The 16,320-nt window shown below is 38.9% G+C and overlaps 1 protein-coding gene across 4 annotated transcripts; it reads left to right on the top strand.

Moving 5' to 3' along the window:
* The first annotated feature begins 153 nt into the window (after positions 1-153).
* LOC141376038 (uncharacterized) lies at positions 154-14,545 on the top strand. Of its 4 annotated transcripts, XM_073912384.1 has the most exons (6): positions 154-252; positions 770-946; positions 2,415-2,520; positions 5,268-5,384; positions 7,088-7,166; positions 7,943-9,534. In XM_073912384.1, the coding sequence occupies exons 1-6, from the start codon at positions 173-175 to the stop codon at positions 8,035-8,037; spliced, it is 654 nt and encodes a 217-aa protein (XP_073768485.1). In that variant the 5' UTR covers positions 154-172; the 3' UTR covers positions 8,038-9,534. The 4 variants fall into 4 exon arrangements, with proteins under 4 accessions (XP_073768485.1, XP_073768488.1, XP_073768487.1 ...); XM_073912387.1 differs by lacking the exons at positions 154-252; positions 7,943-9,534 and adding an exon at positions 13,832-14,545 and having other exon boundaries at positions 721-946; XM_073912386.1 differs by lacking the exon at positions 154-252 and having other exon boundaries at positions 721-946.
* Positions 14,546-16,320: the final 1,775 nt, after the last annotated feature.

Genomic DNA, 16,320 nt, shown 5'->3' with positions numbered 1-16,320 from the left:
CCAAGTCATTCTTTTTGTTATTAATTATCATTAGAGACCATAGATATATACATATGTGTATATCTATGATTAGAGGCTGCTTTAATTCTCTAACTAAATTAAATGACCTGTTGCTATATGCACTTCGCAAATTTCTGTTTATGAACAGGTCGCCCTCCTAAAAGCTGATTGGATGGGAGATCGTGACGTGACGCCTCCAAGAGACCGGTTGTTGCTAAAAGGGATACAGCTGCGCCCGAAAGTTAACGAGAAGTATTTATATTATTTAGTAAACCCATTAAATTGTATTTTTATTAGCATCTACCCCGACCATAACACAACCTTCACAGTAATGTAAAAACAGTAAATATACCGAGCATTATTCACTTACCCATTACTTTATGATCATCTACCGCTGCTGCAACCCTGAACCCAACCCTCACACTTTACTGTAAAATTACTGTAAAAATATTAATTATGAAATTATTATTATTATTATTATTATTATTATTATGTAGTGCTAAAGCCTAGAGGAGATACAGCTGCGAAGGCTCATCAATATAGCATATTATTGTGACACTGTACAACAATAATTAATATTCTTACATTACTGTGAGAGGTTGGTTACAATTTATGGGTAATTTAATCATTACTATGAATAATTATCGGTATAATTACTGTGTTTACATTAATGTGAGGGTTGGGGTCCCGTTAACTTCCGGTCGCAGCTGTATCCCTTCTAGCAATAATCCCGCATATCGGGCTCAGCTGATCTGGTCAACATCTGCAGGCTCGCGATAAGGATGACCGCAGGCCCCGGGCCGGTTTCTGGATTCTACGGGCTTTCCAGCGGCTCTGACCGGGTGAGGATGCTGTGTGTCTCCGCTGTCGGGATTCTGGTGCTCGGTGTCGGGATTCTGTGCGCTCTGGCGGCGGGTCCGCTCCATGCACAGTGCGCTGTCCAGTGGTATGTGGAGTATATCAGCTACACTCGCTGTACATTTTTCAGCTTAAAACAATGGTTCAGTTTTTGATTATTTATAAAATGTGTCATTTATTTTCATAGATTACAAGATGTTGCATGTCATAGCAATATAATATTTTCTGTGAAAAATGGCGGTAATACTTTAATGTAATGGTCCAGTCGTTCGTGTATTTAATAAGTTGGCTAATTTAAATAACTTAAACAACTAACTAACATTACCAAAGATGAATAAATAGCGTAAGACATATATTATTTGTTCATGTTAGCTATGTAGGCTATTTAAAGATATGGTGTGTAAAAGCCATAATTTTTCAGCTTATATGAAAATAAATGGTTTGATTTCTGATTATTTATAAAATGTGTGACTTATTTTCATAATTATAGTCATAACAATACTATATTGTTTGTAAAAAAAAAAAGGGGGGGGGGACACTTAAACATAATGGTTTGTTAATGTATTCACTAACGTTAGCTACTTAACATTATCTAATTTAAATAACTTCAATGCTAATTAACATAAAGAAAGATGAATAAGTACAGTAAGAAATGTATTGTTTGTTCGTAAAATAGGCTATTTACTGCTTAAAGAGCACTAGTCTGATATGAGCTACACAATATAATTGATTTTTGAATATAAAATTTGTTATTTTGATAATTACAAAATGTTACGTGTCATGTCAATACAATATATTCTGTAAAAAAAGGGACATTTTTTAACAGAACACTAAAATAATGGTCTGTTAATGTGAGGTAATGTATTTACTACTTAAATAGCCTTAAATTATTTAGTTAATTTAAGTAACTCGAATAACATTAACCAAGATGAATAATTAAAATATTTACAAAATATTAAATTTTAATTTTTTGGTTTTTATAAAAGCTCTAAATGGTCATTTTTCTAACTAATAACATCATTAAAGAGTTTAAAAATAACGTGTGTCTGTTAATCTTATTTCCATTCTGTTACAGTACCTTGCTTTGCCTTTAAATTGGTGTAATTACTGATAATAATGTCATCTTTCCCTCACTGATAACATGTGAAGCTCTGAAAGGTGTGTGTGTGCTCTTTCTGAGCATTTTACTGTGTATATATTAATTTAAATGTCTATGCAAATAGTTTTGTATTGTTTTGTTTATGTGTGTTTATACATGTGAATAATTACACAATGTCTATAATACACACACACACACACACACACACACACACACACACACACACACACACACACACACACACATATAATGTAAACTTTTATTTAGGATGCGGTTAATTATGATCAGTCTGTGCACAGCACTACATTTGTTCAGCTTTTAGTTCATCTATAAATCTCAGTTTGAAAAAATAAAAATACATCTCAGACCGGATTTTTGGTCACACTGCATGTTATTATTATTATTATTATTATTATTATTATATGATATTATATTTGATTGATTGATTTATTGACAGGAAAATTGGCATTCCCTGCTTTGACGTCTCCTCTCTGTTGGTGAACCAGATTAAAGAGTGGTCGACAGAAAGCTGTCCTGGGACGAGCCAGAGATGCCTGTATTCAGTGAGTGTCTGCACTAATGCAAAGCCTAGCTGTGTTAGTAACATGCACGCGTAGTTTAGAGCTGCACAATACATATCAATTCAGCGTCAGTATCGTGATGTGTGCATGCTCAATAGTCAATCGCAGGATATGTACTGTCAAATCATTACTATATCTGATCAACGTCACAGTTTAGAATGCATTTGTGGAGTCACTGCAAAGTATAATCAGAATCAGAAATGCCAAGTGTGCTTCACACACACAAGGAATTAATTTGGCTTCCAGCTTCCAGTGTGCATAAAGTGACAACACAAAATAAATATGAAAAAAAAGATGTTAAACATTAAACGGAGATGCAGTTAGTCCAGATATCTGGATGTTGAGTTGCATGTACAAATTTGTTATAAATATACAGGTTATACGGTGCTGTGTACAAATGTGAATGTAGAAAGTATTGCATTGTATATTGATATAAGGTGCTGTGTACAAGTGCGCATGAGAAAGTATTGCACACGTTTATTGCACAGTTGGGGGATATTTAACTGTTCATGAGGTAGATGGCCTGAGGAAAGAAAGTTTTCCTGTGTCTGGCTGTTTTTGTGCTTGGAGCTCTGAAGCGCCGACCAGACGGTAACAGTTGGAACAGGTAGTGTGCTGGGTGCGAGGCGTCCCGAGTGATTTTGCGAGCCCTTTTACTCACTCTGGAGGAGTACAGTTCTTGAAGTGTAGGAAGGGTAGTGCCAATGATTCGTTCAGCAGTCCGGACTTTTTGCTGTAGTCATAACAGAGTGAAAGTTAATCATTTGTATGTGTTGCAAATCAATAATCTGCCAGTCAGGGTAAGCAAAATAATCTGGTTTTCATTTTAAACTAATTTACCCTATTGGCAGATTATTTAGCTTGTTCTAAGGAAAAACTCACTTGTTTTTGACTCATTTTTTCTAAAAACAAGATAATATTTTTCACTCGTCTAAGGGTGCTTTCACACCTGCCTTATTTAGTTTGATTGAATTGCACTAGAGTTCGTTTCCCCTTTTGGTGTGGTTGGTTTGGGCAGGTGAGAATGCAGCAATCGTACTGGAGTGCGCACCAAAAGCAGACCAAATAAGCGTACCGAGACCTGCTTGAAGAGGTGCTCTCTGTACACTTTCAAACGAACCCTGAATCAGTTCATTTGTGGTGAGAATATGATCCGTACTAAAACAGGTCCAACCGCAAAAAGTACTGCGCCTTTTGGACTAATCCAGCTGCCGTAGGCTGTTGCGCTGTGCATTATGGGATATGGAGGAAAAATATTTGTAGACAGCGCTTTACCATCAGAGAGAGAGAGAGAGAGAGAGGGAAAACATTAGCTGATGGATTGTTGGTAATATTTCCGCAAGATGAGCATGTCACAGTTTAGCTAAATTAATTGACGCCTCCTCCTGAAGTGACGAGTGATGCATTAAAACATTTGTTTTCCAGCAGCGGCTGCGCTTCATTCTTAAAATTTAAAGTTTGTCTAAAGCAGGGATACAATCAGCCAGCACAGTCGCCCCTCCAGAGTAAAAAACACATTTTGTTTCTGCCGGTTTGTTTACTTGTTTGTTGTTGGCATTTTCCCGCACCTGAATTCTGACCAATCAATAAGCAGTTTAGGAAATATGTTCAACAACATCTGGCCAATGAGAGATGTGGATTTGGTCAGATGACTACATTTTGGTTCGTTTTAACTGGTTCGGACTAAAGCCAGCAGTGTGGTGTGAAAACCACCCAAAGACGGCAGAAAATGCAACAATGATCATTTATTGCTCTTGGTCCGGACCAAATGAAGCGAACTACAGATGTGAAAGCACACTAAAAAATGCTTCTTCATTTAATCGAGTTTCAGACATTTGGACTAGAAACAAGACAAAAACTCTAATTAAGAAAGGCTTTTTCTGCAGTGTGTGTTAAGCCTGTTTATACTTCTGCGTCAAGTGACCGGCGTAACCCACGGTGCATGCAACGCGCGTGGCTGTGCATTTATACTTCTGCTGCTGTCTCTGTTGGTCTGCATTAACTCTTCCGAAACGCTAGTTGGCAGTAGGTGTTTATGTTCCTCTGTGTCGAGTTTCTTCGCTGGTGTTTTGTTCTGTCTGAACGCTTCCTTAATGTACAAGTGGCTCATTTTGAGGCAGGAACCGGCGGACGTGCAGCAACTTTAACTATGAGGTAAACACAAAACAAAACTTTCCATCCGGAGCTCCTTCACAGGACTCCACACTTGTAAACAATCGCTCCATCAGGCTCGCGCCGCTCACACGGCTCTCGGCCCCGCCCAGACTCGTCAGCGCCATCAATAAGCAGACCAATCACAGAGCTTGTGCTACGCGTCGAGTAAATGGGTTTTTGTCTCGTTTTACGCTTGAACAACTAAATGAAAGCCAAAGTCTATTTAACTGATTGTGTTTTAATTACATTACAACATCGATGATGGAAAAGGAACCGTATAAAATGCAATGAAGTCACATTAACCATTCACCGGAAGTTGATCAGTATGGGGAGAAATGATATCGTCCCTATTGTCCACTGCTAAAATGTTAAAAAATATGACACAACTTAACTTCACCTCCCACAGAGCTCGCTGAGCCCCTTTTGTGGGCCAGGACCCCCCTGTTGGAAACAGCTGAACTAATGAAACGTTATTGTAAAGTTTGACCTATTTATCTTTTAAAAATTAGGTTCCTATTAACAGTTGTGCTTTCATCCCAGGTCTACCCGTTTAACTTTTTGTTTGATGTGTTTAGCTGGTGTCAGTAAACACAGAGGACATCAGTGCGACACACACCACTCCTGTGATGGGCTTTGTGGACGAAATCTCCTTTAATCTGAGCAGTCCAGACCCGGACAGCTGTGATGTTCAGGTCAGCTTACTTACATTTTTGATGCTGAATAATAATAAAAAAAAAAATTTTGTTTCATATTGTGACAGTTCCTAGAGAAATGAAACGACGTAGTGGCACAGTAGGTAGTGCTGTCGCCTCACAGAAAGAAGGTCGCTGGTTCGAGCCTCGGCTGGGTGAGTTGGCGTTTCTGTGTGGAATTTGCATGTTCTCCCTGCGTTCGTGTGGGTTTTCTCCGGGTGTTTCCCCCACAGTCCAAACACATGCGCTACAGGGGAATTGGGTAGGCTGAATTGTCCGTAGTGTATGAGTGTGAATGAGTGTGTGTGGGTGTTTCCCAGAGATGGGTTGCGGCTGGAAGGGCATGCGCTGCGTAAAAAACATGCTGGATAAGTTGGTGGATCATTCCGCTGTGGCGACCCCGGATTAATGAAAGGACTAAGCCGAAATGAAAATAAACGAATGAGTGAACAGTGGGCGTGGCTTGGTTTTTCTAATACACTGCAGGACTACACTGAACATTTGCCAACAACTCTGTCTCACAATTTGTACACACGTGAACAAATCAAGGGCCGGGGGGCGGGGCCCCCTTATCGCGTGGGTGCCCTGCGGGGCTGTCTGCTACGCCATTGTGTCTCACATACACACGTGAATAGTGATACGTTTTTATTCTTTTGTTTTGTTTTGCCTGGTTTCTAAAAAATTCCTTAAGGCCCGTTTACACTAGTGCAATTTAGTTTTAAAATGGCGTTTTAGATCAAAAACGATCCACACTAGCGTTTCTGATCATATCTCCGTCCACACTACGGCACCAAAAACGTTTATCACGTGACCATTCGCGCACTCTGGGCATGCGCTTTCTAGTATAAGCAGGAAGCATGCGTCCCGCTCGGCATTTGGTTATTGTTAGTCAACAAACGGCGGTTGAACAATGAACGCGATGGCAAAGAAAGCAAGAGATGTATTTTTGTGGACAGACGACGAGGTCGAGTTGTTACTAAACGTAACAAATGAATAACTGCACAATGGCGCCTAAAACAGACAATAGTGCAAACAACGCTCCTATTTCTGTGTCCGTGTTGTTGTTTACAGTGAAGGCTGGCCTGCTGTCTGCCAGTAGCGTTAAAGTCATGTGTTATAGTCATGTGATAGGGGCTTGACGAATAAGGGAAGAATACGCAATGAAACAAAGGCCCCAATCAGGTAGCGAATCTCAGCAGCCCCGCCTCAATTTTCAGATGTCTCCATTTTCCCTCATCCACACTGAGACGGAGCAGCAGCGCTTCAGAATGAAAACAGCCTCTCCAGCGTTTTCAAAACGCTCCGTTTTCGGCGCTCAAAAACTCCGGCATAGTGTGGACGGATGGCGTAACTAGCAAAACTTATGCGTTTTCAAACTAAACGCATTAGTGTAAACGGGGCCTTAGCCTAATCCCTTCCACTCTGCATCCTAAGTCTGATGGTGTACAAGGCGAGCTATCGAGCAAACTGTCCGCAGTTTCGAGAAAAGAAACAGAAGTTGCTGCTAGCATCATACCACCCTGTAGCATTCGTTTTACACACAAAATGCAGCCAGACCACATTTCTGCGGTTTCCCAAAAATGTAGCCCTGGGCACACATCCCCACACATGAGCCTGTGTTAGTCTAACTGTAAATTTAAAAAAAAAAGTGTCCTTTAAATCTTGTAAACATTGATGTGTTTTATTTCTGATTCTGTCTTCAGGGTCGGTCTGTTTCTCGAAGCTGGTATGCCATTTTAGACTCGGGAACCAACTACCTGAACATGTACAATCTCATGAGAGGTGAGTAATAACAGACTGAGGGCAAGACTAAAAGAGTATTGAGACTTTATAATAACATTACTGATCAAAACTTACATCAAAAACTCGCCCATTTCCAGAAAAACCTCTGCTGCTCTCCAACGGAAGACTTAGAAAAGTATACACACTGCATTTTTTAATCTTTACACACACTTAAAAGTAAAGTTTCAATATATGTGGAATATTTTTGCTGAACAAAACACCATTTCGACTTTAATTGGATGTTTTAAACCCCCTAAAGCGTTAGTTCACCCAAAAAAGTCAATTCTATTATTAATTGCTCTCTCTAATGTTGTGTGAGAGCTTCGTGCATCTTCTGAACACAAGTTAAGATATTTTAGATGAAATCCTGGAGCTCTCTCATCCTCCATAGACAGCAAGGGTCAAAGTTCAGATTGGACTGGAAGACTGGAAGTGTTCTGATTAGGCTGATTAGAAATTTGAGTTAACGAATGGTTTGACAGGTGTACCTAATAAAGTGGCCGGTTAGTATAACTGTTTTTTAGCAGAGATATAGATGTTTCTTGACTAAGATGTCGCTTGAAAGAGGATAAAGACTAACAAAGTCATATTTATTTACTTTTGGGGTGCACAAAAGTGTTCTTGGAGCACATGTCATGTTTACATAAAGAGCGATTCAGGTGAAACGAGGGTCAGTAATCGGTGGGAAACATTTTTGTGTTGAAACAACTGTCACAAGTGTGTGAATGTGTGCGTCTCTCACACACACTCTCCTTCTGTGTGTTTGTGTTGTGCAGGCAGTGGTCTCTCCTCTTCTCCTGACTTTAGCGAGTCCACCAGTGACAGACTGTGCACGCAGTTCAGCTCCACCAGACAGAAACTGCCCCCATAAACAGACTCCATCAATTTAGCCCAATGTTACTGTTATCAGGGTCCCCACAAGTCATGGAGTTCCTGTAATGTATTTCCGGTTCATTTCAAACATCAAAAGTCATGGAGTTTTATACATTTTTAAAACATTTTAGTCATTTGTGCTGATGCTTTTAGGCATTCAGAGACTCGACATGAAGAGGCAACACAAGCAAGAATCGTTTCTGATACACAGGATCTGTTCATTCTCAGAGAAATAAGAGCTCAAGTAAAGGAGTGAGTTTATTATTGGTTTTTGTGTTCGCAGAAGAGATTTGTTTTTTATTTTTATTTTGAGGCATCTGTGCGACACTTTAAGAAGTCAGGGGTTCATTCCACTGTGGCGATCCCTGATTAATAAAGGGACTAAGCTGAAGGAAAATGAATGCATGAAATGAGCTCTTGCTTTTTATGACCGTTGCATTGCACTGCTAATTGTTTGGAACTATATATTTGTTTGTAATTTTATTGATTTGGGACCAGTTTTTTTATATTTAATTGTTTGGATAATAAGACATTTAGATTTACTTCTTAACATGACATGAATATATTTTTTTTCCACAAAGTGTTCAATACTTATTTATTACCGCTGTTATTCTGTAATCTAATAAATTGAGTTCATTTTGCTTTTAATTATGTCATTCGTCACAGGCGCACACATGAGGTTATTTTCTGAGAATGGAAATCTAATGCAAATATGTGAGCTGCTTGACTTCAGCTGTTGCCTCTAAATCCTGCATCATTTGAGCTTTAAGTCAACAAGACACTAATCCTCGTTTATTTAATTTGCTTAAAATTTCACTTAATGTTACTACCAAGATTCTGCATCGTCTCATTCACGAAGTGTTTTGTTTTTGTGATGAACTGATAAACCCTGACATGATCAACTGCAATGGAAAGACATATATATATATATATATATATATATATATATATATATATATATATATATATATATAAACATTTTTCATCATTGTTAAATGTTTGACAGACTGATTACAATTGATGTGTGTTCTGTGGATGGAGGATTTTCTCTTCTGCACACTTGCTAGAGTCTTCTCTGTCTTCATCATATTAATGCCTTCTCGTTATTTGTGAGTTGCTTTGACTAAAGAGTTTGCTGAAGGATTAAATGTAAACGTGCATGTAAATGCTGTAGTTCTCCTCAGATGTTCATTGGGTTGCTGTCTGAGAGGTCAACATCTGCGGCTTTAGGTTATGTTTGCATTAAGTGTTTGCATTCTGCTCCATTTAAGGCAAATGATTATCTGCATGTTTGAATTAGAGCTATACTGTATCACCCAGATTTTACTATAGGTTATTTAGTTTTACTTAGCTTTGTATTATACATTATCATTAGTTATGTAATATATTTATTTTTAACTTGTAATATGAATAGTTGGCCCTGGGAGTAAGTAACTTGCTCAACTTAAATGTATGTGAAACCTGATTAACCTATTAAAATAAGTTAAGGTGACACAAAAAGCGTTTGCAGTCATGACTTTTTGTCATATGATTTTCTCTACACTGGACTCTTAGTGTAGATTATGTTCTGAATAACCGTCTCTAATGACACCATTGTTTGATATAGATGTCTGGTTTGGCGTTTATAGCCTGTAATACTGAGGTAATACAAGCCTGTAATACTTATTCTGGTATGATAGACTGTAATACTGAGGTAATTTCATTATACAGTGATACCTTCATCATGCAGTGTAATGGCAAGTCAGTCATCTCCAAAACTGGACCAAATCCAGAACAGAACCAGATCTGGCTCAAAACGGTCATGCCGCCCTCAACCCTAAACTGAAAGTCTCTGCACTGTCATGGACGCCGCCCTCTCTATTCTGCCGCCCTAGACGCGGATATAACTGACACCCAATTCACACGGGACGAATGCTTTCCATTCACTTTGATTGGGTGACGTCAGGCGCTGCCGAACTGCTTCAGAGGCGTTGCTCGCTGCAGAAGTTGCAACTAGCTCGACTTTTTAAGCGCCGACAGAAGCGTCAGCCAATCAGATAGACAGTGGCCTATTGCTGACTGAATTTCATTGGCTGAGGCTGCCATGACGATCACTTCAGCCCCAACTTCAGACACGCCTTCAGTCAAGCGTTGACGCTGAAGCCCTGTGTGAATGGGGCGTGAGGGTGCAGGTGGTGAGAGTAGTGTCGCGGGCACCGCCCTAGACGCAGATATAACTGAGGGCGCGAAAGGGGAGGGTAGTGTCGGAGACGCCGCCCTCTATTCTGCCTCCCTAGGCGGCCGCCTAGGTCGCCTCTATGGACGCGCCGGCCCTGACTGGACCAAATCCAGAACAGAAGTGAACCAGATCTGGCACAGTACTGGACCAAATCCAGAACAGAAGTGAACCAGATCCGGCACAGTACTGGACCAAATCCAGAACAGAAGTGAACCAGATCCGGGTAAATTCTGCATGGCACCAAATCCAAAACAGAACAGAACCAGATCTGGTCTAAATCTGACAAAGTACTGGACCAAATCCAGAACAGAACTGAACCAGATCTGGCACAGTACTGGACCAAATCCAGAACAGAACTGAACCAGATCTGGCACAGTACTGGACCAAATACAGAACTTTTTCAATAATAACTGTGATCATCTTTAATGAAATCATTGTTTGATATAAATGTCTGGTATGCATACCTGCCAACACTCCCGTTTTCCCTGGGAGTGCACTGTATTTCAGACTCGTTTCCCGTCACCCTCCCGTTTTGGTATTTATCCCGAAAAACTCCCGTAATTTCTGCCCCCATCCCCTTCCAGGTCCTCAGCATTTTGGTATGGTCTGTAAAATCCCCAGGTCGCCAACATTGGTATAAAATCCCATCACAGCTGCGGCACAAATCACGCTTCATAGTACAGGGACTAACATCACAGTACACAGTACCCGGATCTCAACAGTGTTATTCAGACACCTCACCCCCGAACCTAACCCCCCCGGTCTCTCAGATATTCAGGGACAAAAGTTGGCAGGTGTGCTGGTATGACATTTATAGCCTGTAATACTGAGGTAATACAAGCCTGTAATACTAATTCTGGTTGATAGCCTGTAATATTGAGGTAGTTTGATTATACAGTGATGCCTTCATCATGCAGTGTAATGGCAAGTCAGTCAAGACCCTGAATTATAGTATTGTTTGTAGTTAGGTTGGTTGCCCTATGCAGCCCAATGCAAATCCTAATGGAGAATGGAAATGCCGTCCTAATGGTCCTTTAAACTAACAGAAATCCTTCATATAGTCAGCTGGATAGGGTGAAGGGGTTAAACACAGTGACTTTTACTTTTGATAACGTCTTGAAAGAATCATAGAAACTGTTTAAGCTAAAGGAAGCTAAATTATGTTTAGTGATAGAAGTCTGATATATGACTAAATGTACATCACATATTTAAAAGAAGGATTTCACAGAATACACTGAAAATAGTGCAAAAATGTCTGTTTACATCAGTATTCAAGCATCTGAATTTACAAATATGTACATTAGTCAACATTTGAAGAGGATAAACTTTAAATATTGCCCCCTGTATATATATATATATATATATATATATATATATATATATATATATATATATATATATATATATATATATATATATATATATATATATATATATATATATTCAAACATATTAACTCTATATGTTCTTGTGTGGCTATAGATTTCCACATGTGCTTCTATGTTCTGTTTTATTTGCCTACAGATTCTTTTCCATTGGTTTATTCGGTTGGTTAAACGCACCTGATTGGTTGTGTGTGTCTGTTAAGGTGTGCTGTGATTGGTCACTGCATTGTCACTCTCTTCAGTGATTGGCTGCATGTGAGTTTAAGTAAGCGAGCGTCAGTGATGTGCGGTTCAGACTTCAACTTGAGCTGAGCACTGAAAATAAAACTCTGAGTGAAGATGAAGACGACGCTCGCTGTGCTGCTCCTCATAGAGCTCTACACGCTCTCCTCTGCTCTCAGCAAGCAACATTTCTTTGTGAATGAGCAGAAATCGTGGGATGATGCTCAACTATACTGCAGACTACACTATCACGACCTCTCGTCCTTCACCAGTAATACTGAGAAACAGCAGTTTTTTGATTTTGCATCTCATTATCCTCTTTTTGCCTGGGTTGGACTTCACAAAGTGTCCGGAGTCTGGAAGTGGTCCGGAGATGAAAATGCCACAGGAATCAGCTGGGACTGGAAAAGTAATCCAGATCAATCAAACGGGGGTCACTGCGCTTCAGTAAAGCATGCACCGTCAGATGTTGTACTGTCCTCTGATGAATGCTCTCTAAAGCGACCCTTCTACTGCATGACGAGTTTTGTTCTGGTGCAGCAGAATGAGACTTGGGAAGGAGCTCTGGAACACTGTAGACAGCATTACAGTGACCTGGTGAGTCTGAGCTCGGAGAACAGGATGAATTCGGCTATAGAGAGAATCAATCAGACTCAGACTGAGTATGTGTGGACGGGTCTGCGCTTTCTTGCTGGAAACTGGTTCTGGGTCAGTGGAGATGATCTGGATTACACCGCCTGGCCTGCGACTGGACAACCCTCATGTCCTGCTGTAAACCTGCGGTGTGGAGCGCTGAATAATGACACTAGACAATGGACACCCAGAGACTGTGCCGAGGAGCTCAACTTTATGTGTCAGTAGAGGTACGGCAGGAGAAGCCCTGATTATCGGTGCACTGAAAAAATATGGATTTACATGATTTTTAAAGGCAAACAGTCGCAAACTATTTATACGGGCTGAATTTAAACAAATTAAATGTAATAATCAGTTAAATATTCAGCCGATATAAATAGTTTGCATACACTTACCTTAAAAACACCACAGCAAATCCAATGAACCCTTTTTCTCTGTGTTCTGGTCAGTGGTGTAAAGTAAAAACTAAAAATACTCAGATAACTGTAATTGAGTAGTTTTATCAGCAAAATTAATTTACTATGTAGTTTTAGTCGTGTTACTTTCCCTTTAGTGCTGTATTTTAGTACTTTTACTCTACTATCGTCCTTCAGCTTGCAGTCACTACTTTATTTTTTCTTCTTGTCATTGGGAATTGGCTAAAGTAGAATAGTCAGTGCTGTGGATCCTGTCCAATCAAATCACACACAGAAACTGAGTTGCATCATACTGAACTATCTCAAAATATAGGCGCTTTATAAATGCAGCAAACCATTCGGAAGAATTAAAAGTGTCCAAGAAGACGTCTAAAATTTTGACATGCATTGACCCAGAGACTGTTAGGTGCATGTCACTGATGAGAACATGAAGCATGTTTACTGTATGATGACTAAAAATGCCAAATAGCCCTAAGTGAAGTTTATTTATAAACTAATTTGGAGTGGATCAAGTGCTTATGATTGATCACAGCCGGTCCTGCATTATTTATTTTATGATTGACCAATCCACTATAACTACCCTGAGCTCCATATCACAGCCATTTTTGTTGTGAAGAATCCCCCCTTCCACCCCTACTCCTCCTCCTTTCCTAGATGGGTGGCACGGTGGCCCAGTGGTTAGCACTGTTCCCTCACAGCAAGAACGTCACTGGTTCTAGTCCTTACCAAGCCAGCCGACGTTTCTGTGTTTACACGTTCTCCCCGTGCTTACGTGTGTTTCCCCCCGGGTTCCCGGGTTTCCTCCCACCATCCAAAAACACGCAGCTTAAGTGAATTGACTAATCCAAATCAGCACCATAGACATGCTGCTAGTCAGTAGTCATCTCTTAAGAGTGATCACTATCTGTTTTTCTCCAGATCAAACTCCCCTCTCGCCCTGCAAATGGGAGGGAGCCCCGGGCTCGAGGATCTTATGAACTCATGGCTCTCTCCCAGGTCAGCATGCCAAACATGGTTTACAATCAATCATCAGCTGAGTGTGAACTCTTAAAACCATGACTAAATGCACTACAGAATGTTACGTTTACACACGCGTGCTTAAATTGCATATAAACGCATCCACATCACTACTCTAGAGTACTTTTGAAAGGTTTAATTTTTACTCTTACTTTGAGTAATATTTACGACAGACACTTTTACTCTACTGCACTACATTTTTAGTCAACTGCACTACAATTTTTAGTTTTACTACTAGCAGAGTATAATTTTTCTGTACTCTTTTCACTAGTTCTGGTAGAGGCTAGTTGTCTTTTAATGAAATATTACATGCACTGTAAAAAAACATTTGTTATATATCCTCCTCGGGCTTAGAGGACAAATACAGGGACAGCACATTTTAGCTCAGATGTCTGATATTTTGTTGCAGATGTACCGTGTCATCCTGCAACTGTTTTGCAGCATATGAAACGTCCCAAACACTATTTTAACTGTCTAAAATGGGAAAGATATTGTTTTTACTGATGGTCAAAACATGTTAAAATATGTGTGTTTGTGTTATTAATGCATTAAAAAACAGTCAAGAAAACACTGCTGTGTTCAGCGCAGAAATAAAGAGTTCTTCATTCAATTACACCAAGGTGACTTTATTGTGTTTTATGGAAATTCGGACATCAAGTCCACATTAATGAACATAATTTTTCTCTAAAAGTACATCATGTCAAAAGATTATGCTTAGGTTTTATACTAATTAAGTTCCAAAAAGCCGAAATAGCAAAGAGAACTAAAAATGCATGTAAAAAACACCTTGGGCCTTAAGAGGTTATATATATGTATGTGTGTGTATGTGTATATATAAACAGTATACAGGTTCTCGAATCTGATTGGCTGATAGCCGTAATATATTTAAGTAATATCAGCACTCGTACAGCCTCTTTACCCTTTGTGTATTACTCCGCCCACATACAGCCAGCGTAAAGCAGACACTACAGATCTACAGTGTAAAAGATGCTTGCTCAGCTGTTTAACTGTCAGCTTATGATTTGAAACCAACGCGGAAGAAAGTAGTTCCTCATACAAAAGGGTTTTTGAGACTCTCCATGTTTGATTTTGTTTTTATATACACAATTATGCCGTCAAACTGTTGTATAAACGCAATTTCACACTCGTAGCTGTGCGATATGGCTGTATATCGGCACTGGTGGGTGCACTAAGGCACTCTGTCACGCACGCCTCCCATCAGTGCCGATATACAGCCATATCACACTGCTACGAGTGTGAAATTGCTCACATATATATATATATATATATATATATATATTGGTGACTGATGTTGTTTTCCATATATTTATGCTTTTGAAAATGCATTCTGGTGTCTTGATTTTTCCTCCAAAAGGTTTTGATGTTAAGAAGTGTAAAAAGTGATGTGTTTAATAGTGGCGACCCCTGATGAATAAAGGGACTAAGCCGGAGGAAAAAGGAATGAATGAATGACATCTACAATAGTATCATATAAACTAGAATCATATAAATTTTATAAATGTAACTGACGATAATATTTCAGCAGCTGAATAATATCAAATGAAGCAGAAAATGTATAATTAATCGAAGCATACTTTGTTTGTATACAATAGTATCACTCAATGTTATGTAAGTTGTATATGTGTTTTTATTTAATAAATGTAGAATTATTTTCAGCTGCTAAAGCATTGAAAGGAAGAGATTTAATTTAATTAAAAGTAATTGAATGTAATTAAAGAGTATAAAGTGTGATGTCAGTTTTTCTCTGTTCATCATGCTTCAACTTATTGTTTTACAAAGTTATAGAGTTATAAAGTCTTTAACAAAAGAATATCTGCTCGTTAAAGCATCTATATTAGACGTTGAATTAATATAATGCTCGCAGTGATTTCTAATAAAATGTTTTCTGATGGTTTGTTTCTTTTCACTATACTACACACACACACACACACAAACACACACACACACACACACACACACACACACACACACACACACACACACACACACGTTCCTATATAAAACAAGCTGAAACAACACAAGTCTTAAGGTTTTTGAAGCGACATCTTAATTGTTTTATGTTTAATCGAATCAAATTTGTACAAACTAATAAGTTAACTTAATAAGTTAACTTCCTTTATGTTGCCTCAACACAAATCGATTGGGTGTAACCCGACATTTTTTACAGTGTATGTTTGATGTATGTATTTGTTCAAACTACACTGAAAAAAACATATTCAGAGATAATTCTTGGATTTACTTAATTTTTTACGTTAAGTGGTAGTAAACAATTTATTTTTGTTGAATATAAACAAATTAAGTTAAACATTATTAAACTTAATTTGTTTGTTTAAATTCAACAAATAAATAGTTTGCAACAGTTCTGCATG

This window comes from Danio rerio, chromosome 9 (assembly GCF_049306965.1).
Source record: "Danio rerio strain Tuebingen ecotype United States chromosome 9, GRCz12tu, whole genome shotgun sequence".
Lineage (NCBI taxonomy): Eukaryota > Metazoa > Chordata > Actinopteri > Cypriniformes > Danionidae > Danio > Danio rerio.
Note: the sequence above shows the minus strand (reverse complement) of the source record. Positions and strands in the feature narration are given on the sequence as shown.